The sequence below is a fragment of the Bubalus bubalis genome, chromosome 3, assembly GCF_019923935.1.
Source record: "Bubalus bubalis isolate 160015118507 breed Murrah chromosome 3, NDDB_SH_1, whole genome shotgun sequence".
Classification (NCBI taxonomy): Eukaryota; Metazoa; Chordata; class Mammalia; order Artiodactyla; family Bovidae; genus Bubalus; species Bubalus bubalis.
In genome coordinates this window covers 172,771,911-172,794,446 of record NC_059159.1, presented here as the reverse complement: position 1 = coordinate 172,794,446, position 22,536 = coordinate 172,771,911, and the positions used below count along the sequence as shown (strand labels likewise).

General features: G+C 55.0%; 2 protein-coding genes across 5 annotated transcripts in view; one reads left to right on the top strand and one right to left on the bottom strand.

The window, feature by feature from the left end:
• TRAPPC12 (trafficking protein particle complex subunit 12) overlaps nt 1-3,026 on the top strand; it is a 36,717-nt gene extending 33,691 nt beyond the window's left edge. For both annotated transcript variants that reach the window (XM_006054161.4, XM_044940552.2), the window contains 3 exons: nt 496-596; nt 1,201-1,288; nt 1,399-3,026. In XM_006054161.4, coding sequence (XP_006054223.4) covers nt 496-596; nt 1,201-1,288; nt 1,399-1,641 — 432 coding nt within the window. In that variant the 3' untranslated portion in view covers nt 1,642-3,026. The remainder of the gene's footprint in view (nt 1-495; nt 597-1,200; nt 1,289-1,398) is intronic.
• Nucleotides 3,027-12,119: 9,093 nt separating this feature from the next.
• Nucleotides 12,120-18,785, bottom strand: ADI1 (acireductone dioxygenase 1). 3 transcript variants are annotated; one of them, XM_025282371.3, is made up of 4 exons: nt 18,555-18,785; nt 16,619-16,738; nt 13,684-13,933; nt 12,120-12,758 (listed from the first exon to the last, which is right to left on the bottom strand). In XM_025282371.3, the coding sequence occupies exons 1-4, from the start codon at nt 18,672-18,674 to the stop codon at nt 12,508-12,510; spliced, it is 741 nt and encodes a 246-aa protein (XP_025138156.2). In that variant the 5' UTR covers nt 18,675-18,785; the 3' UTR covers nt 12,120-12,507. The 3 variants fall into 3 exon arrangements, with proteins under 3 accessions (XP_025138156.2, XP_025138158.1, XP_025138157.2); XM_025282373.3 differs by having other exon boundaries at nt 13,754-13,933; nt 18,555-18,777; XM_025282372.3 differs by lacking the exon at nt 18,555-18,785 and adding an exon at nt 16,838-17,778.
• Nucleotides 18,786-22,536: the final 3,751 nt, after the last annotated feature.

Here is a 22,536-nt window from a genome sequence, read left to right as displayed (position 1 = left end):
GTGTGTTCACGTGTATTTGCTTGGAGTTCTGCAAAGTCGTCCTCTTTCATAATCACTTCAGTTTCTTTTTACCTGAGGGCGTTTCTCCTCTCTCATCTATAATTCTGTTTCACTTACACTTTCTTTTCCTTGACTAGTTCTTCCATTTATTATCTCATGTTTTTTCTTCAGATAACTAGTTTGGGTTTGTTTATTTGCTTACTAGATATATCACAGTACTTTTTATTATATTGCCTTTTTAATTGCCTTTTTATATATAACTTAATCACTCACTTTCTGACACGTGGACAGATGTTGACATCCTGCTCTGTCCTGAATGGCTTTTGCCTTTTGTTTTTTAATGAAAAATGACAGTTAGTAAGTGGTCACCAAAGTTTCACCCTGCCTGACACGTAAGTATGTCTTCAGTGTCCCCACCTGACATTGGGGAACTGTATGTGTGGATGTAGGTCTAACATCGTCACATGAATTGACTGCTTCATTTTGTCAAAGCAGATTGGAGACATAAAAACAGCTGAAAAGTACTTTCAAGACGTAGAGAAAGTAACCCAGAAATTGGATGGACTGCAGGGCAAAACCATGGTTTTGATGAACAGGTGTGTATTTCTTTTCTGTGTTCTCCAGCTTTGCTGAGCTGTACCTGCAGCAGAGTGCAGGTTTAAGGTGTGAACAATAACGACTTGACTTCCATACATTGGGACATTGGGAAGTGATGCCCACAAAATAGTGAACACTCATCATCCCATACAGATACAAAATTAAAGACAGGGCGCACTCTCTCAGCGTTCACACCTAACGTACAGCGGTGTTGATGTTCCCGGTGCTGTACGCTGCGCCCCGGGTACCTGTTCATACGGAGGTTTGTACCTGTGGACCACCTTCATCCAATTCCTGCCCTCCTTCCCCGGTGACCACAAATTGAATCTTTCTCTGTGAGTTAGTTTGGAGTGTCCTTGACCTGAAACACCATTCGTTCCTGTTACACAGCATAGTGACCTGATGTTTCTCTCTCTCACGAACTGCAGCACGGCTAGTCTAGTATGGTCTGTCCGCCCACAAAGATAGGGCGTTATTACGGACTGCATTCCCTGCGCCCTCCCGCGAGGTTCCGCTTCCTGGAGCTGTCCCCTCAGTGTCCCCTCCGCACACCCGCCTGCATCCCGACTTCCGAATCACCCCTCCCGTGTCGCTTATTTGCAGAGCTTTCCTTCACCTCGGTCAGAATAACTTCGCGGAAGCGCACAGGTTCTTCACAGAGATCCTGAGGGTGGACCCCTCGAATGCAGTGGTAAGACGCCCTGGGCAGAGGTGGTGCGTCCGCTGGCGTCGGGCACCCTCCAGGGCTGGGGGGCCTGGGCCGCCTGCACACGCCCACCCAGCCCTGCCCCCGCCCCCCAGGCCAACAACAACGCGGCCGTGTGCCTGCTGTACCTGGGCCGCCTCAAGGACTCGCTGCGGCAGCTGGAGGCCATGGCCCAGCGGGAGCCGCGGCAGCACCTGCACGAGAGCGTGCTCTTCAACCTGACCACCATGTATGAGCTGGAGTCGTCCCGCAGCCTGCAGAAGAAGCAGGCCCTGCTGGAGGCCGTGGCCAGCACGGAGGGCGACTGCTTCAACACGCAGTGCCTCAAGCTGGCCTAGCGCCCCCGCGCGCGCCCCCGGGCCTCCCGCCCGGCGTCTGCCCGCCGCCGCCTCCATCAGGCGGGCTGCAGATGCGGGGCGCGCACGCACGGGGCCGGGGGCGTCCCGGGGCCACTCCCAGCAGCCTCGGGGGAGAGCCGACCCGTAACACACGGTTCTCGCCCTGAGCCGGAGCGTTCTAGGGATTCATAGATGGGGAGGAGAGGGCCCGCTCCCCCCGCCCCAGAGCTGCAGCTGCACTCGGCTTCCCCGGGGCCTTTTCCAGCCTCTGCTGAGCCCCTCGGAGGAGTCTGGTGCCAGGGGAGCAAATCCGTTCTTCGTCCTGCACGTTTCCAGCACGCGGGCCTGCGTGTGCAGTGGGGCCAGGACAGGGGTCACTGTTCTCAGCCCTGGGGTCAGTGTCTGCTCTCGTGTTCACATGGTCACGCCTGCCTTTAAAGTGTCTAACGCACCTGGATTAAAGAACTCTGGCAGGGGCTTTTGAAGTTTCCCAGCTCTGCTAATACATCTTAAAACAGAGTTCACTTAAGATTCTGATATAAACATGTATTGCATAAAGCAGAGCCGAGCTCTATTTCTAGTCATTTCTGTGGTAAACACACAAATGCAGCATCTCCTGGGCAGACGGTCTCAACGCAGTCGTCGAAACAAATTAGTTACCCTGTGAAATAGGAGAGACAGGAGAGGCTGCCAGAACAACCGGGCCTATACCTCCAGAGAGAATGAGGGGCGCCTCCGGCTCAGGCAGGGAGGAGAACCCCACCCCCACCCCCACCCAAAGCATCTGCAGCCTCTGGACTAACACTTGGGATCTACCTGCTTTATACTCTGTTTTCCTTTAAGTTTCTAAATCAAATGCATCAAGTAGTGTTGGCCTGCCTCCCGGGACAGGGGGGAGGGTCCCAGCCCAAGGGAGACCCACACCCTGTGCCCCCCGGATCCCAGATCCAGGCCTCAACTGCACATCACACACCCAGGAAGCACCCCAAAAGCTGCTCTCCCGGAATCTCCCCAAACCCCAGCATGGCCGTCTGCAGAGATGGGCCTCCGAGGAGGTGTTCAGGTGGGATGGAGTCCCGAGGGTGGGCGCCCAGGGGCGCACAGGAGAGGACCCAGCGAGGAGCGAGGCCCAGGGACCACCCTGCAGCCCCGGCCCCAGGCCTCCAGCCCCCAAGCCATGACAGGTCAGCGTCTGTTGCTGAAGCTGTTGTCTGCGGGGCTTGTCACTCGAGCTGAGACAGCCACACCCCTGGGGGCCGCACTCCCCACCCCCCACCGCACCCCCCGCAGCTGTCAGGGAGCCTCGTGGGAACAAACGCTCACACGTGTGTGAGCAGAAAAATGATGCAGCATTTCTGGAAAATAAACTGGCAACTGACTCAGAAGTTTTTATAATAGAGTGTTTTCATTCATCACCACATATTCCTGAGAAGCATTCATGAAAGACTATATCATTTAAAAAGTTAATGACCTGGAAAAGTCCTGAAAGGTGTGCTTACACGACGCGTATGTTAATAGAAAAGGCTGAAAACTGATACTTGGTGTCCAACTACAGTCACAGGAAGGAGGGCTGAAACGCAGTTTTATTTTCCCTTTTACGACTGAGCTTATGTTTCTACATAATGTGTGTGTGTGTGTGATTTTTATAAGCAGTGGGAAAAGTCACCAAAACTGGTAAATGTTTTGCCTTTAAAAAATAGGCAGTGCTTTAAAGAAGGTGGTGAAAGTGTGCCATGCTCCATAGCTGAGGAGCGGCACACAGCGGTTACCGGGGAGACCCAAGCATGTGTGGGCGTGGGCATGCCCACGCCTCCAGGTGTCAAGGTTAGGATGCGTGTGCCCTGAAACACCATTCACGTTTAAAACGAAATAGATGCATTGCTGATTGCTAGTCTAATGGGAAAGATTAGCAATCTCTTCAAGAAACTTAGAGATACCAAGGGAACATTTCATGCAAAGATGGGCTCAATAAAGGACAGAAATGGTATGGACCTAACAGAAGCAGAAGATATTAAGAAGAGGTGGCAAGAATACACAGAAGAACTATATAAAAAAGATCTTCACGACCCAGATAATCACGATGGTGTGATCACTCACCTAGAGCCAGACATCCTGGAATGTGAAGTCAAGTGGGCCTTAGAAAGCATCACTACGAACAAAGCTAGTGGAGGTGATGGAATTCCAGTTGAGCTATTTCAAATCCTGAAAGATGATGCTGTGAAAGTGCTGCACTCAACATGCCAGCAAATTTGGAAAACTCAGCAGTGGCCACAGGACTGGAAAAGGTCAGTTTTCATTCCAATCCCAAAGAAAGGCAATGCTAAAGAATGCTCAAACTACTGCACAATTGCACTCATCTCATACACTAGCAAAGTAATGCTCAAAATTCTCCAAGCCAGGCTTCAACAGTATGCAAACCCAGAACTCCCAGATGTTCAAGCTGGATTTAGAAAAGGCAGAAGAACCAGAGATCAATTTGCCAATATCTGTTGGATCATCAAAAAAGCGAGAGAGTTCCAAAAAAAATCTGCTTCATTGACTACACTAAAGCCTTTGTGTGGATCACAACAAACTGTGGGAGATTCTTCAAGAGATAGGGATACCAGACCACCTGACCTGCCTCCTGAGAAATCTCTATGCAGATCAAGAAGCAATAGTCAGAACCGGACATGGAACAACAGACTGGTTCCAAATTAGGAAAGGAGTACATCAAGGCTGTATATTGTCACCCTGCTTATTTAACTTATATGCAGAGTACATCATGTAAAATGCCAGGGTGGATGAAGCACAAGCTGGAATCAAAATTGCTGGGAGAAATATCAATAAACTCAGATATGCAGATGACACCACCCTTATGGCAGAAAGTGAAGAGGACCTAAAGAGCCTGTTGATGAAAGGAGAGTGAAAAAGCTGGCTTAAAACTCAACATTCAGAAAACTAAGATCATGGCATCTGGTCCCATCACTTCATGGCAAACAGATGGGAAACAGTGGAAACAGTGACAGATTTTATTTTGGGGGGCTCCAATATCCCTGCAGTTGGTGACTACAGCCATGAAATTAAAAGACACTTGCTCCTCAGAAGAAAAGCTATGACCAACCTAGACAGCATGTTAAAAAGCAGAGACATTACTTTGCCAATAAAATATCCCATAGTCAAAGCTATGGTTTTTCCAGTAGTCATATATGAATGTGAGAGTTGGACTATAGGGAAAGCTGATATCAAAGAATTTATGCTTTTGAACTGTTGTGTTGGAGGAGACTCTTGAGAGTCCCTTGGACTGCAAGGAGATCCAACCAGTCCATCCTAAAGGAATTCAATCCTGAATATTCATTGGAAGGACTGATGCTGAAGCTGAAGCTCCAATACTTAGGCCACCTGATGTGAAGAACTGAGTCATTGGAAAAGACCCTGATGCTGGGAAAGATTGAGGGCAGGAGAAGGGGACGACAGAGGATGAGATGGCTGGATGGCATCACCAACTCAATGGACAGGAGTTTGAGCAAGCTTCGGGAGTTGGTGATGGACAGGGAGGCCTGGCGTGCTGCTGTCCATGGGGTCGTAGAGTCAGACAGGACTGAGCAACTGAACAGCAACAAATACACTGTAGATACACGTGATTTTCTTCGTGGGTTTTTTTTGTTGTTTTTAATTTGTTTCCTGGCCGTGCTGGGCCTTCCTTGCCGCGTGCTCTTACTCTAGTTGCAGTTGCAGGGGCTTCTCGTGGTGGCCGCCTCTTTTTTTGCCCAGCATGGGCTCTAGGCTCACAGGTTTCAGTTGTGGCACGCGTGCTTAGCTGCCTTGCTGCGTGTGGAATCTTCCCTGAGCAGAGACTGAAGCCTCATTGCCTGCATTGGCGGGCAGATTCTTAACCACTGGACCACCAGGGAAGTCGTCTGTAGGTAGATACACATTTGCACAACTGGAGAAAAACACATGCAGGAGCCTCGTGGCTCAGAGTGACTGTCCCGGCGGCACAGGCACCAGGGGCTGTCTAAGGACAGGGGTGCCCTCTGCCACCCTGGCCTGGCATGGACAGCGAGGCCAGCGGTCCTGAGAGCATCAAGCAAAGAGGCTGCGGTCGGGGGGGAGGCCGGGGGTGCCTGCTCACAGGCAGGGCTTCATGCCCAGCAAGGGTGGAGCAGGCCATCCCCTCCCCTCCCCGGGTAGGGGGCCTCTGTCCTTCCAGAGGAGGTAAGGGCAGGGGGCTCCTCACGTCCCCCTCCATCCCCAGCACATGTCAGGGCGGCGCCCACCCCCCCACACCTCCTCACCAGCAGGCAGACCCAGGCCGCCCCCAGGGCTAGGCCTGGGCCAGGCGGGAAGGACCCCCAGCCCGTGCCTGCATCCAGCCCAGCTTACTGGTGACCAAGCCTTCTCAGCTGGTCTCACGTGTGAGAGGAGATGGCCAATTCAGGCGCTGGGAATTATGTGCAAATGTGGCCCTACTTGAACCTCAGACAAGTCTGTTACCCACAACAGACGCATAAATAAAGCAGATAAAGTACATGCCAGCCTCCCCCCGTCCATGACCCCCTCCTAGAAAATGGATCCAACCTTTCCAGTTACTGATCACAGAGCATCTCGGACCTCAGGGTCCCTCACCCAGGACCTGCTGCGGTTTCAGCACCGTCCCCACGTTGAACTCCCCCCATACCCACCCCCAGTTATTCCAGAGAGCAGGGTACTTGGTGGGTGCTGGGCAAGGAGGGTGAGGGAGCGGGGAGGACTCACTTCAAGAAGACGTGGGGACGGCTCCCCCAGCCCTGTCCGGGGACAGCAGATCTGGCCAGGAGACCGCACAGGCGCCCCTGGATGACTGACATGCCGGGCGGCCTCGTGTGGCTGGTGAGCAGGTTGGGCTCGCCATGTCGGGAGCCTCCCACTTGGGGTTCTCGAGGAAGGACGTGACTGGGGTCACCTGCGTGGGGGCGTCCGGGGACCAGGGGACCTGCAGGAGCTCGGGTGCAGAGCTGAGCAGTCGGAGCCTCGGGTCTCGCCTGAGAAATGGGGGACAGGCTGGGCTCAGCCTGCTGACGCTGCCACAGCAGACACCCACAGACAGGCGGCTGGACACGCCCCGAGTCTGCGCCTCAGTCTAGGCCGGCAGTGCACTCCCAGGCTCTGTGATGCTGGCTTGGGGGGCTCTGGTCACAGCCCTGCCCGGCCCTCAGGGTGCCCACGTGGCCTCTGCCCCCCGCCTCCTCTTCGGTAAGGACCCCGGGCCCGGGTTCAGGGCCGCCCCCACCCAGGAGGACCTCCCTGAGGGCCGTATGCAGTCACACCTGCAAGGACCCCATTCCCAAGTAAGGTCAGGTTCCCAGGCGCCAACGACGGGAGGCTTCAGTGTTGGGCACTCAGCCCCCGACAGCTGCTGGCAGCACTCGGGAGGGTGGAGACAGGCTTGCTCCGCTCCAGGGTCCTCCCGGACGCCCCCTGGGGCCTCTGCTCTCCGCGGACCCCCAGGGTGTGCCTCTGCCCGTGTGTCCCTGTGGGCCCCCCTCAGTGACCCGCCTCACCAGCCAGCCATCAGGATTAGTTAACGGTGGCACGGGCCCCAAGACGGGCGTGACAGCAGGCTGCCCGGACGGCGCTGATGCGCCTCTGCTGGGCTCCTGCATCCTTCAGATGAGACTCTGTCTGGCCCCGGGATTTCTTGGAACTGTCTGCTCAAATCAAACACAAGCATTTGAAGCCCGAAAAATAAAAGGCATTCATTAAAAATCAGGAGGGGAAACCAAAGGATGGGGGCCGAGTAGGGGGCCTCCTTCCTTAGAAAGGCAGGCCCCATTCCAGAAGGGGCCGCGGGGCACAGAGGCCCTGGGCGACCTGGGTGTCCTCCTCCTCCCGGTCGCCACCGCATCTAAGAGCTCAGTTCAGTTCAGTGGCTCAGTTGCCGCCGACTCGGCAACCACCTGGACATCTAAGAGCATGTTTGGGAAAATGGCCTCCTAAGGCGGAGCCTGGAGAACACCTGGAAAAGCGGGGTGACAGCGCACTTCCTGTGCATCTGCATCAGCAGCGTGGGCGCGCGCACACGCACACACACACGCGCGTGCACGCACACACACACACACACACACACACATGCCGGAAGCCAGCAGATTGCATATTGGGGGCATATCGCATATTGAGTGCAGCACTTTCCACAGCATCATCTTTCAGGATCTGGAATAGCTCAACTGGAATTCTATCACTGCCAGGAGCCAGCGTGAGGAAGTCCGCCCGTGGCAAAGGTCATGAGGAAGGAGGCTCGGCATACGCAAAGGCGGGATCGAGCCTCAGGAGTCCCCCTGGAAATTCTCGAGCATCTACCCCCCAAACCAGAGTCTGCCTACTTTCTGCTTTGTGCTCTCACCTACACCTCTGACTTTATGGGGGCTGTCCCCCACTACCTCTCTCTGAAAAAAGAGTTAGCTTACAGCTCCAGTTAACAATTCCTGGGTGTGACAGTGTTTCAACCTACAAACTCCTTTGGAAGTCCTCTAGCCTGCCTGAATAGGTTTTTACGGCCACATGTGATGGTTCAGAGCCTCCCAACTGTGAGAGACAGGAGATGTTCTAAACTGCCTAAACACAGATTCCTTTGAATAGTTAAAAGATTGATTAGAAATTGTATTGGTGAAGGGTTTTCCACTTGTTGGGCCAATGTTTGCTGCTAAGTCTCCATACTCCTTACCAACTGTGTCCTTGGCAGTGTATTGATTGATATAATGGGTGTATAGAAATGTAAGTAGTAACCTCAATGTTTGTAACCTTGGACCCTTGAGTTAATTCTTTTCTTGATTGAGCCCACCTCACCTTTGCCCTATAGGAATGCAGCTTTGTCCAGTGCTTTTTTGGAGGCTGGTGCCTGACTTTGGAATAATCACCTTTAGAGAAAAATAAGTTTCTTAAAATGTTAACAGGCCTCCTGGCCAGAAGATGATGTCAATCCCCTGAACTTTTGCATATGATAAGTTTGAAAGCCTGGCTTCGATTAGAACCAGGAACTGCTGTCCTTGCATGACTCCACCCCTTCCCCCATTATCCTCTATGCACAATTTAAGGTATAAAAACTACTTTGGAAAATAAAGTGCGGGCCTTGTTCACCGAAACTTGGTCTCCCCATGTCGCTGTCTCTCTCAAATTCTGGCTGAGTCTCCATCTGGAGCGCGGAACCCGCCATGCTTGCTAATTATGCCTGGGCTTCTAAGATCCGACCGGGGAGGCCTCAGTGTCTCCTCTCCTTCGGGAGAACGGAAGGACGCCTGCGGCCTACATAAGTGGTGCAAACTTCTTGTCTTGAAGTTTTATTGGTCTCCCGCGTAAACCAAGCTACTCAGCCTCTTTTCTCCACTGAATTTTCCTACTGAGCTATCCTCATTCTATTACTCTTTATATCCTTAATTAATGTTTAATTAAGCAGTTGTTTCCTGATCCTCGCCTACGCTGTCTCTCCTTCGACTACCCTGGATCAGCCGGGGCTGGACCCCGGCACACACACACACATCCCCCATGCACACACGTGCACACACTGCACATGCGCACACACACAAACTTCCCCCGCACACACTGCACATGCGTGCACATGCATGCACACACTTCCCCCGCACACACACGTACACACACACTGTACATGTGCGCACATGCACGCGCACACTGCACATGCGCACACACACAAACTTCCCCCACACACACTGCACATGCATGCACACGCATGCACACACTTCCCCCGCACACACGTACACACACACTGTACATGCATGCACACACACACTGCACATGTGCACGCGCACACACACTTCCCCCGCACACACACGTATGCACACACTGCACGTGCGCACACACTGCACGTGCGCACACACACACTTCCCCCTCACACACACACGTGCATGCACACACACACACTCCCCCCACACCTGCACCCACAGCACTGGCGCTGGTGATGATGCCCGGGCGGCGCTGCCTGTGGTCTCTAATCAGGAGCGCCGATCGCCCAGCCCAGCAGTCCCGGCCGCCTTGTCCACCTGCGGAGTCAGCTTCCTGTCTGCGGGGCCCGGCTCACGGCCCCCCCTCCACCACCCCGGGTGGTGGTCTCAGGAGGACCCAGCGGGGCTGCCGCTCCCGCCCCGCGCTGAGTGAGGACGCAGCCAGGAGGGGCCTTCCCAGAACCGGCCCGCCGACCCCAAGGCTGCCGCGGACATCTCAGAGCCAGGGAGACAGGTTCCCCGAGCAAAGCAATGGGCCGGCCTCTCGCCCTGGAAGGAAGCCGGAGTCTAGAACCTTGCGGGGGGAGGGGGGTCACATCCTGCACGCTGGCCCTCCAGCAGGTAGACACCCAGCGCCCCTCTTCCGAGGCTGTGTGTCCTCGGCCCCCTTGGCAGACACGAAAGCCCCCAGCTTTGGGAGACCAGAGCTGGGCAGGGAGCGGTGTGAGGAACAAGCCCCCAAACCCGGCTACACCAAGTCCCCTCCATAAGGACCAGAGAATGAGGCCAGAGGGTTAGGGCTCCAGGGTCACCTAGATGCCCTCCTGCCAGCCTGTTTGGCCTGAGCTCCTGGGAGAAGCAACATCAGGGTGTCCGGGGGAGGAGGCAGACCCCCTGTGCTCAGCCTCCTGAGATGTGCCCCACCCCCACCCCCCCCTCCCCTCCACCCCAGCAGAGTTTCCCTGGTGGCTCAGCTGGTGAAGAACCCACCTGAAAATGAAGGAGCCCCCAGTTCGATTCTTGGGTCAGGAAGATTCCCCGGAGAAGGGATAGGCTACCCACTCCAGTCTTCTTGGACTTCCCTGGTGGCTTACATGGTAAAGAATCCGCCTGCAATGTGGGAGACTGGGGTTCGATCCCTGGATTGGGAAGATCGTCTGGAAGAGGGCACGGCAACCCACTCCAGTATTCTTGACTGGAGAATCCTATGGACAGAGGAGCCTGGCGGGTTACAGTCCACGGGGTCGCAAAGAGTCAGACACGACTGAGCAACTAAGCATGGCACAGCAGCTCCCCTCAGCATCCAACCCCCCCAACCCCACCCCCTCAAGGAGCTGGGCCTGGAGGAACAGTGATGCTCACGGCCCCAGGTGTGTCTGAGGTCTGTGAGGTCGGGCTCTGCTCCCGATTTCCTGCAAAAGAGCAAATAACATTGCTGGTGGGGCACCCCCACTGCCTTTGGCTTGCGTTTCTGCTGTTAACTTCACCTCCTTACTGTGCTGTGCTTAGTCGCTCAGTCGTGTCCCACTCTGCGACCCCATGGACTGCAGCACACCAGGCCTCCCTGTCCATCACCAACTCCTGGAGTTTACTCAAACTCATGACCATTGAGTTGGTGATGCCATCTAACCATCCTGTCATCCCCTTCTCCTTCTGTCCTCAATCTTTCCCAGCATCAGGGTCTTTTCAAATGAATCAGCTCTTCACATCAGGTGGCCAAAGTATTGGAGTTTCAGCTTTAGCATCAGTCCTTCCAATGAATATTTAGGACTGATTTCCTTTAGGATTTACTGGTTTGATCTTCTTGCAGTCCAAGGGACTCTCAAGAGTCTTCTCCACCACCACAGTTCAAAAGCATCAATTCTTCGGCACTCAGCTTTCTTTATGGTCCAACTCCCACATCCATACATGACCACTGGAGAAACCATAGCCTTGACAATACGGACCTTTGCAGGCCAAGTGATTTCTCTGGCTTTAATATGCTGTCTAGTTTCGTGAGCCACGTGCCACCCCCCAAGTGCTGCACACCTTTAAAGGGAGGACACGTCTGTCAAGTAACATGTTGAGACGTGTCTTACTCAACAAGCAGTGCTCCTAGGTCCACACAGACAGCTCAGCTCCCAGACGTGTGCTCCTGGGAGCCCCTGACAACTGCAAATCTGTAAACCACCACCCTCTGTATGACTGACGGTGCCCACAGGAGGAGCCACCCCTGCTCCGAGGTTCCCTCTCATCTCCTGAGCCCTGTCTCGGCAAGAAGGAGGAGGGGCAGCGCCCGACCCTGGGGGCTGACGGTGTTACCCCCGTGTGGCCGGCACACAGCTTGACCCTAAGTCCAGCGTTCACCCACACGGCGAGGCCTGGGGTCCCTCCGTGCGTGGACATGTGCCAAAACCAACATGGAAGCGATGACATATCCGTTTCACATAAAGATTTTTAATCCAGTTTAAAAGAATACCCAAAGCAAACTGCCCTTCACATCTGAGGCTAATTCAGGGTTTTTCTATGATTGTAACAAATGAGACATAATTGTATCTCAAAACTGTTGATTAAAAATACAAACGATGTACCAATTCTTGTTAAAATTCAAAGGCTTGATTGTAGAAGACGTTTACTGTACGAGTTTAACCTAGAAATCGCACGTGGAACAGCGCTGACCCGGAAACACAGACATAACTGGGCACATGTACACACGTCAGACAACGGAGGCAGAGGGGGCGCACATGTACACACGTCAGACAACGGAGGCAGAGGGGGCGACCTGAAGGAGCCACAAGTACCAGGATATAAGGCAACTCCAAGCTGCCAGCAGAGCATCCAGGCAGCTACTTTTATTTTGAGCAAGAAAGTGGCGTAAGCGAGTGCGTGTCCCCCAACATGCCAGCTTCCCCCTCAGCACCCCTGTGTTTTGGGAGAAAAGTGGGTGACCTCTCCACCGCCCTGTCACCCACTGTCACACGTCTGCACAGGGCAGGCATGGAATCGCCTGGAGCCTGTTTAAAGCCCGAGAATCAGGCAGTAAGTGGCTGGATCTGGGGAGATGAAACTCACTGGTCAGAGCTGAAGGCGCGAGCTAGTGCGGGGCCACTGACCCCTGACCCCGAATCAGAGAAGTGAATCACCTGCCCAAATTTCCAGCTGATTGCACGTACAACCAGCTCCATGGCTCCGTCCATTAAAACGTGTTCTGATCAAAAAATACAGTGTTCTGATCTGACAAGCTTGCAGAGGAGGCTCCCCAGCCTTGCGCCTGCAGCATGGAAGCCGGAGAAAGGGACCGACTCCGTGCTGCCTCATGAGGGGCCGCTAGGCCGACTGCGCCAGGAACTCCAGGTATTGCAACCGGGCCTCGAGGTGGTCCGACGGCCGGTTGTATGGCGTCCACACGGGGTATCCCACGAACAGCCGCATGGCCTTCACGTAGTTCTGGGGAGACACAGAGACAGAGCGGCGCTGGGTACGCAGCCATGAGGTCACGCTCCGTGCTGCTCACCCCCGTTCTCATGCACATTCCTCTGAAAGGCAGGAGGGCCCGTGCTCAGGCAGCCGCAGGGCAGCGTCGGGCCCATGCTCTCGACAGACACACTGCCTTGCACGCGGGCCCCTCCCGCAGCACGGTTTGAAACCCACACCCCTGTCCAGCCAGGGTGCACGTCCGGGGGTGTGTCCTACAGGGGAACTCTCAGCAGGCCACGATGGCAAACGCGTGAGGTTCTTTCTCCCGGAGCTGTTTACGACAGCAGAGAACTGGAGAGAGCTGGCGGACCCGTCTCTTGGGGTCACCACTCAACGCAGTAAACCAGAGTGTGTCCCAGTGGCGAGCAGGCAGCTGAGCACAGGCCGGGGTTCTCTATATGCCAACAGGAAACAGTCCCAGAGCTCAGCGAGCAGAAAAGAGGGGCGCCACCCCCAGACAGAGTCGGCTGGCTCCTGTGCACGACTCACATTCGCCTACCAAGCGAGCCGTCTCTCCAAGAAGACTTTTGAGGACCTGATCATGGCCACCTTCAGGGAGAGACGCTGGGGCCAGGAGTGGGGCGACCTTCCCTCGCATATCCTCTCCGAGTCCTGAGCTTTAAGCTGAGCACGCCCGTGAGTCTCAGGTCAGTCCCAGGCCCACAGAGGGAGCCCCAGACCACCCTTCTCCTGCTTCTGTGACCATGTCCATGGCTCCAGCACCCAACGGCTGAGGCCCAACGGACATGCCCTCGAATGACGAAGGAGCAGGGACCCCTGGAGGGGCGCCTCCCGTTGGCCTGGGCATGTGCCTTGGGGGTATGGGCTCCCGTGCGCCCCTGCAGACCCCCAGCCCCCGCGAACCCCCGGCCGCTCACTGGGGCAGCGTCCTTGCCTGGCACTGCCGGGGCTGAGCGTCCGACAGGCGCGCAGACCACACTGCGGCAGAGCAGCCGTGAGCCCACCTTCTCGTCCAGCGTGAAGCGGTGGTAGATGCCGGCGGGCAGGGTGATCATGTCCCCCTTCTCCATGGAGATCCGGATCCATCGGTCCTCCTGGTCCCGCACGTCAAAGTACCCACTGCCGTCCAGGATGTAGCGGATCTCCTCGTCCAGGTGTAAGTGCTCCTCAAAGAACATCTTGATCTGGGGGTGGGGAGGCTCTGTGAGCTGGGGGCCCCCCGGGGTGAGGTGGCCGGAACCACCCCTGCCCAGCGCGGACCACCTGGCCCGCCCCCACGAGATGCGAAGGCACGTGGTCACCTCGGCAGAGCAGGAGCCGCCTGTGCATCTAAGGAAGGCGCTCAGTAAACACCTCCCCCTCATCCCAACCTGGCCTGTGTCTTTCAGGGCTCCATTCTCTAACGTTTCACAATAAAAATGCTTGAATGTGCACAAACGTTGGAAGCATTCTCCAGTAAACACCCACGAACCTTCACCTTTCTCTTTAACTGACCTTCTTAAGATTCCCCACCTCTTGCCTGCTGTCCCAGAGGGTTTCAAAGCTCTCCTCACATCATGCTTCCACCCTTCTGGACAATCCACAGACGTTTGGAAAATCCCCGCTTCCAGTGAGAACAGCAGCCTCTCGGGCGGGCGAGGCCATGGGGACAGGTCCCTGCCCTGCAGCTGGACACGCACTGACCCGCCGCCTGTGTAGGAATCTACCCTGAAGATACACCTCCAACAGCACGGAAAGACATGCGCGCGCGCCGCGCCCTGCCGTGCTGCGCGCGCCGCGCCCTGCCGTGCTGCGCGCGCCGCGCCCTGCCGTGCTGCGCGCGCCGCGCCCTGCCGTGCTGCGCGCGCCGCGCCCTGCCGTGCTGCGCGCGCCGCGCCCTGCCGTGCTGCGCGCGCCGCGCCCTGCCGTGCTGCGCGCGCCGCGCCCTGCCGTGCTGCGCGCGCCGCGCCCTGCCGTGCTGTTTGTCACTGAGGAACACGGGAGACGCCCGGAAGGCGGGAGCAGAGCAGGCTGGTCGAGTCAACAGGCCCTCGGGCTCCGACAGCACGGCGAGGCGCGGGCCAAGGGGAGCCGAGGGGCCTTCTGGTAGAGTCTAAACCTGGCTATGGCAGCCCACTCCAGGACTCCTGCCTGGGGAATTCCAAGGACAGAGGAGCCTGGCGGGCTACAGTCCATGGGCTTGCAGAGAGCCGGACACGACTGTGCGACTCACTTTCACTTTTTTCACTTTACATATTACAGAGTCATAAATAAAAATAAAACAAGCTTGGGGGCCGGGGGAGGGGGGACCTTAAATCTGGAATCAAGCCATATGCTCACAACCACAGGAGGAAGAGAAAACTCACCTAAGTGCTTTTGAACATAGTTCTCTGACTACACCCTCAGTAAGACAGGACCACAACTCACCTGGAACTCCACGGACAGGCCTGCTGACCCTAACTGGGTGGATGCAGCCACCACTGGGCACTGTGGTATGTGCGGGAGGAGAGAGACCCAAGGATAGGCCGAGGGAGCCCCGAGGGGCACGAACACCCTGAGCCAGGGAGCACGGAGGTGCTGGGAGCACGGTGGGGACGTGGCAGGACCACAGAGAGGGCCCGCCCCCCCGCCCCCCGCCGAGTCTGGACCAATCTGAACATCAAGGTGGATCGCGGCAAGAATGGACACGGGCCCATGAGGAAACCAAGAATCTGCACGCATGTACTGATGGGCATCAATGGGAGAGAAGCAGGCCAAATCAGTACAGGAAGATGATGGCCACAGGGACAGGGTAACTGACTCAGGCCGGGGTCAGCAAGATTCACTCACACCAAGTCCAAGTTTGACACCAAGCAGAAAGTCACAGGCAGAAAGTCACTCTCCACAGACCCCTTCCTTAGAGCGGGAAGAGGTATCCGGTCCCAACACAGAACCCTGATGGGCACCAGTTCAGCCAAGTTTTGCATCATGGGCACTGGGACCCCCACCCCACCCCGGGCACAGGCCTCCGGGCAGGGTGCCCTGAGCAGACGCAGCACCCCTTCCGCAGGATTCCTGCCCAAAACGTGTTAACCTAAGACAACCGTGAGATAATCAGATAGTAAAGAAGTATGTTTTACGAGAACAAAAGATAAGCTGGTATTAGGGACAGGGTTTTATTTCAGGAGAAAAGCCGTTCGAGAAGGTGGTAATGACACGGAGACAAGGGTTTGATCCCTGAGTCGGGAAGATACCCTGGAGAAGGAAATGGTAATCCACTCCAGTCTTCTTGTCTGGGAAGTCCCATGGACAGAGGAGCCTGGTGGGCTACAGTCCATAGGGTCACAAGAGTCGGACACATGACTTAGCGACTAAACAAACAAACAAACAAACCACATGGCTTCATTGGTTAATCTGCCAAACACTTAAGAAAAAAGTAAAACCATTCTAGACATACTCTTCCAAAAAACGGAAAAGGACGGAATACTTTTCAGCTTATTCTAAGGCCAGCATGCCTCTCATATAAACCAAAATGAAAGACATTTAAAAAGAAGGAAAGGCTTGCATTTATTAATGTGTGTGTGTGTGTTAGTTGCTAAGTCATGTCCAACTCTTTGCAACCCCATAGACTGCAGCCCATCAGGCCCTCCGTCCATGGGATTCTCCAGGCAAGAACACTGGAATGGGTTGCCATTTCCTTCTCCGAAAGGAACTATAGAAAGAAAGGAAGTGAAGTCGCTCAGTCATATCCGACTCTTTGCAACCCCGTGGACTGTAGCCCACCAGGTGCCTCCATCCATGGAATTTCCAGGCAAGAGTGCTGGAATGGGGTGCCATTGTCTTCTCCTGCATTTATTAATAGTGAATAATTTTAATAATTCCCCTTTTCAAATAATATAGAGTTCCCTTACCTTTTCCTCATAATTCGGTAGTTTGTCTTTGCATATGGTTATGATGTCCATCCAGGAGTAGTTTCTCTCTTTTCGGATCTTCTCTAATTCTGGATCGTTCTCGTATTTGTCTGCATCCAGCTAAAAGAGTTTAAACAAGCAACAAACAGGAGGTCACGTGAACACACCGAAACAGTCTCTTTCTGGATCTCCAATATGATTATACTCTGAATTTATTACCTAGTTCTGTGTCCGCATTCTGGATCTCCAGTATAATTATATTCCACATATACTGCATTAATATCATTTGGTCCTTTGTCAATCCTAAAGTCACCTTTCTTCCCCTCCTTTCCCTATTTCTTGGCATGCTTTCCCTAAAGGCTAAAAGCAGTGCAGTTGTGTTGAATTTCCGCCTCCCTTCTCTCCAACAGCACTTCCAGGGAGATTCTACTGAAACTTCACGCTTCCAGTCCCACCACCAGGAGTCGGGGAAGCTCCGATCGCCTCACGCCTCTAACGGGCGCCTCCCCGCCACCGCTGCGTCCTGTTCCTCTGCCTCCTGTCCACTCTGCAAGTCTGCCTGACCTTTGTCTCTATGGCAACTCTATGCTTACTTTGTTTCCCCGAGCCAAAACACCTGAGGCCCTCTGAGCCCACAAATAAAACCCAAGTTCCTCAGGCAGACAAGAGGCTTTCTACCTTCTGGCCTCAGCTGCCTTTTCTTTCTTTAAAATTTTATTTATGCATTTCTGGCTGTGCTCGGTCTTCACTGCTGTGTGCAGGCTTCGTGGAGCTGCAGCGGCCGGCACATGGGCTCAGTAGCTGCAGCTCCCCGACTACAGAGCTCCGGCTCGACAGTTGTGGCATCCTTGCCCCAGACACGTGAGCGCTTCCCAGCCAGCCTGTGTCTCCTGTGTCAGCAGGCAGCCTCTACCACTGAGCCACCAAGGAAGCCAGAGACATGAATTTCTAAATGACCACTCCCCAAGTGAGCAGACCCCCACAGTGCACCTTCACATCCGGGTGAGAGCTTCCCACTCCCTACGGCGTCACTGAGACACAACAGGTGAACATGCCCAGCTATCGTCCTGCTCCAGATCAGGTCATTATAAAGTACAAAAAGGCCCAGGGCACTGGAAGCAGAGTAAACAAGTCTACGGGCGACTCCCTGGAAAAGACCCTGATGCTGGGGAAGACTGAAGGCGGGAGGAGAAGGGGACGACAGAGGATGAGATGGTTGGATGGCCTCACCGACTGGATGGCCATAAGTCTGGGTAAACTCCGGGAGTTGGTGATGGACAGGGAGGACTGGCGTGCTGCAGTCCATGGGGTCGCAGGGTCGGGCACGACTGAGCAACTCAACAACTTTAATTCTGACAGTTCTGGGTCTTCCCATCCACAGGAGAACCAGGAGCCAGGAGGAGCCCGACTCGACCTGGCAAAGGAGCTGAAAACACAGCCTTACTTTATCCCCGGACACTTTCAGAGCTTGGCCAGTGTCCACTCTTGCTCCAAAACTGTCCCGTGGACAGCGAGACCAAAGGGCAGGAGTCTGAACAGGCGGCGCCTCCTGTCGACCCGTCCCCCACACCAGGGAGACGCACACGGGACACTTAAGGGACCCCAACCGCCCTCCCGCCGCCCCGCCAGGGCCCCTGGGGACAGGCCCGCGCCTACAGGGCCCCGGCCTCCCACTAGGGCGGCGGGGACCCGCGGGCCCGGGGCCCCGCTCTCACTCCGACCCCTCTGCCCTCCCCCGCGCCCCCCATCCCGGATCCCCGATCCCCGATCCCGGCACCGAGCACGCGGCGCGCCCCGCGGTGGAGGCCCGGGGGCCGGCCCGGCCGCGCCGAGCGTGCGCACTGAGCACGGGCCCGGGCTCCGCAGGCCCACTGGCCGGAAGGCAGGGCGCGCGGGGCCGGAGGGGCGCTTGTGCCGCCGCGCGGGCTCCGCGTACCTTCCAGTAAAGGACCCCGAGCCGGCGCAGCTGCTCCAGGCCGACAGGGCGCGCGGGCTCGGCGCGGTGCGGCAGCCGCGGGTCGTCGGCCGCCTCGTCCATGTACCAGGCCTCCACCATGGCCGGGGACTGAGTGCGGGGCCTGGGCCGGGGTAGGCAGGAGTGAGCCTGGCCTGAGCCTGGACGCACGCGGGCGCCCCTCCTCCTCCCCTCCCTCCTCCTCCCCTCACCCGGGCCTCCTCCTTTCCTCCTCCCTCCTTTCCCCTCCCCGGGAGGGCGGGCGGGCGCGCCTGGAAGCCCGGGGCGGAGCGCCTCCTTCCCGCCGGCGGGCGGGCTCCTGGCCCGAGGCGGTGTCCCTGAAAGAAAGCTGCAGCTGCTGCTGCTAAGTCGCGTCAGTCGTGTCCGACTCTGTGCGACCCCGGAGAAGGCAGCCCACCAGGCTCCCCCGTCCCTGGGATTCTCCAGGCAAGAACACTGGAGTGGGTTGTCATTTCCTTCTCCAATGTGTGAAAGTGAAAAGTGAAAGTGAAGTCGCTCAGTCGTGTCCAACTCTTCGCGACCCCATGGACTGCAGCCCACCAGGCTCCTCTGTCCGTGGGATTTTCCAGGCAAGAGTACGAGTGGGGTGCCATTGCTTCGGGTTACATGAAGGAAAGCTACAGGGCTCAAAATAGCCTCCAGCTGAAACTCCAGTTGGGCTTCCCTTGTGGTTCATCTGGCAAAGAATCCACCTGTAATGCAGGAGACCTGAGTTCGATCCCTGGGTTGAGAAGATCCCCCGGAAAAGGGAAAGGCTACCCGGTTAAAACTCCCCACCATTCGTTCAGTTTGTTCAGTTCAGTGGCTCAGTCATGTCTGACTCTGTATCTTCACGGACCGCAGCACACCAGGCCTCCCTGTCCTTCACCAACCTCCAGAGCTTGCTCAAACTCATGTCCACTGAGTCGGTCATCTCGTCCTCTGTAGTCCCCTTCTCCTGCCCTCAGTCTTTCCTAGCATCAGGGTCTTTTCAAATGAGTCAGCTCTTTGCATCAGGTGGCCAAAGTATTGGAGTTTCAGCTTCAGCATCAGTCCTTCCAATGAACACCCAGGACTGATCTCCTTTAGGATGGCCTGGTTGGATCTCCTTGCAATCCAAGGGACTGTCAAGAGTATTCTCCAACACCACAGTTCAGAGGCATCAATTCTTCAGCACTCAGCTTTCAAGAACCTTCTCCCCTAAAGAAAGCAATGGACATTAAGATTGATTACGTTCAGCTCCCAGCCGATCCCAGTCTCCAGCAGGTCTCAGGAATTCCTTGCCCCAATTGTTGAAAGCTAACTAATAAAAAATAATCTTGAGGAAAAACAGACCCCCTCAAAACAATGTATCTCCGCAATATATGTTTTCTGTATATACCTACTCTCTTCTTGGCACAGCAGCCCACTGATCTGACTGCTGCCCCTTCTCGCCTCATTAAAGGTGGTCTGTTCCTGTAAAGTGCCAGTCTCCTTCTTTCTCTGAACCTCAGCTTCTCTAACTCCCTTACCCTACATTTTTTGGTGCCAAAACCCAGGAGGTTGAGGTTCCTTCTCAGACTCATTCTCCATGGCCAGCTCTTTGGAGCGAAGAAACCTGCCGTGCTCACTTTCCCGCCCAGGCTTTCAATACCTCCTCGGGAGGACGCCCTGTGCCTTCATGAGCAGTACAAGCCCTGGGTAAGGTCTTTATTGGTTTCCACGAACCCCAAGGAATATTGGCCTCTCTCTCTCTTCCTCTTTTCTCTATACTCTCTTTTTAGCAAGACCAACCAACTCCAGGACAGAGGCCTTTTGCCATTCTACCTCCCTCCACCCACCACGAATTCTCACCTGACCCAGTAGCCCAGGGAAGCTTGGACAGTATTCTAGGGCGCCATAGACTATCATCCTTTCTGCATTCCCAGGGAACCCTCCAGCCCAAAGGCCCTCTGGGAGGGTACTTGGGGGACGCCCCTCCCTCCTTAAAAGTCTCTCTCTCTCTCTCCATTTGCCCGGTCAAAAGATTAGGTGGCGACCTTTTCTCTCGACCAGACAGTCGTTAGCCATTTGCTATGGGGTCAAGCCAATCCACGCCCCTCCCTCCTTAAAAGTCTCTCTCTCTCTCTCCATTTGCCCGGTCAAAAGATTAGGTGGCGACCTTTTCTCTCGACCAGACAGTCGTTAGCCATTTGCTATGGGGTCAAGCCAATCCAGAGAAGGCACTGGCACCCCACTCCAGTACTCTTGCCTGGAAAATCCCATGGACGGAGGAGCCTGGTAGGCTGCAGTCCATGGGGTCGCTAAGAGTCAGACACGACTGAGCGACTCCACTTTCACTTTTCACTTTCATGCATTGGAGAAGGAAATGGCAACCCACTCCAGTGTTCTTGCCTGGAGAATCCCAGGGATGGGCAACCCTGGTGGGCTGCCATCTGTGGGGTCGCACAGAGTCGGACATGACTGAAGCAACTTAGCAGCAGCAAGCCAATCCATCCCATGGGACTGTCCCTTGGCCTGTGTAAAACAAAACCTCAAACCTCTACTCTTGACCGATCTCAAGGTTCATAAACTCGAGTCACTTTGTACTCAAATTTGGCCTCAATACAAATTGGATAACTAAAACCGCTGGCCTGAGTTCAGGACTTCTGATTTCAATATTTTATCAGATCTCACTAACTTACTCAAATGGGATGGTAAATGGTTGGAGGTCCCCTATATTCAAGCCTTCTGGGAGCTTAGAAGCCCTCCTTCTCTCTGCACGTGTTCGGGGACGCACACTGACTGAATCTGCCCCCCCAGCCAGGCACCGTAGTAACCATTTGCACGAGCTGTTTTACAGCAGGAGGTCATGGTAAGGGACACGGAACTAATAAGCCACCACCAACCGGAAGAGTTCAGAAAAGGTCAGAAGGAGACACCACATGTCTGACCACCTCCCAGAATCCTTCTCACTGGCATCCATCTTGGCTGAACAAGGCGTGCACCATCAGGAGGGACTCTGAGTCAGAATGATTGGCTAAAGACAAGCTGGAAACTAATCCCTTCACCATAAACCTGAGACTGTGAGCCACGTGGCAGAGTGGTCCTCCTGGGTTCCCTGACCCTACCTCTCTCCACCCGGGTGCCATTTCCCAATAAAATCTCTTGCTTCGTCAGCACATGTGTCTCCTCGGACAATTCATTTCTGAGTGTTAGAGAAGAGCCCAGTTTCGGGCCCTGGAAGGGGTCCCCCTTCCTGCAACAAATGGTGATTCTGGCAGGGAATTTTCTTTGCTGCCCGTGACATCCTGACCACTCGGGGTACTCAGTGGCCAGCTTGCCTGCCAATGGACCAGACCCAGTGGCCACAACTGGGACCCTTTAGTCCCTGGTCTCCTCCTGATGCAGACAACTGGCCAGAGTGCCCTGACCGGAAAGAAACAAGAGACTTTATTGATCTCTATCCCCTTCCTGCTCTCTTTTCTCTCCTTAACCCTTCCTATCCTTCCCCTTTTTTCTAGTCCCCTGGTCCTGGACGCAGGAATCTGGTGGAAGGGCCTCAGCCTGAGATGAGGATTAGAGACTGATCACCTCCTCTTTGCAGAGAACTCGAATTCTGGTTCGGTTCTGGCTTGGTTTCTGGTAGGGCCGAGTTCAGTCCTCCCTTCTCTGGAGGCCCAGGGTAAAGTCCCATAACACCTGGGTATCTGCAGGTGTCAGGAGATGTCTGTAAGGCCACCCCTTTCGCCCCACCTCTCCCTCCTCCTTCCCCTTCTTCTTTCAAGCTGGCTCCTTTCCTCCCTTTGAAATCTTTGAAGACCTGAGGTATTTTCATTTACTCTGTTAGTACTTGGATCTGAAGTTCTCTGTTTTTAATAGAAGATTTTCTGAGAGACTGTATTCTTGTATTTAAGGGACTGTATGATGAGGACTGCCGGGTCTGTGTGTGTGTGTGTTTTAACTCTGCATTCTGTGTTATGATTTTTGATGGCCATTTTGCTTT

Excerpts from the sequence above, each read along its gene's own strand:
- ADI1 (XM_025282371.3), bottom strand. The coding sequence starts at position 18,674 with ATGGTGGAGGCCTGGTACATGGACGAGGCGGCCGACGACCCGCGGCTG. Across the intron at positions 16,739-18,554 it reads TCGGGGTCCTTTACTGGAAG|CTGGATGCAGACAAATACGA; the intron begins GTACGCGGAGCC and ends AAACTCTTTTAG. Across the intron at positions 12,759-13,683 it reads CTCAGCCCCGGCAGTGCCAG|AACTACGTGAAGGCCATGCG; the intron begins GCAAGGACGCTG and ends GTGTCTCCCCAG.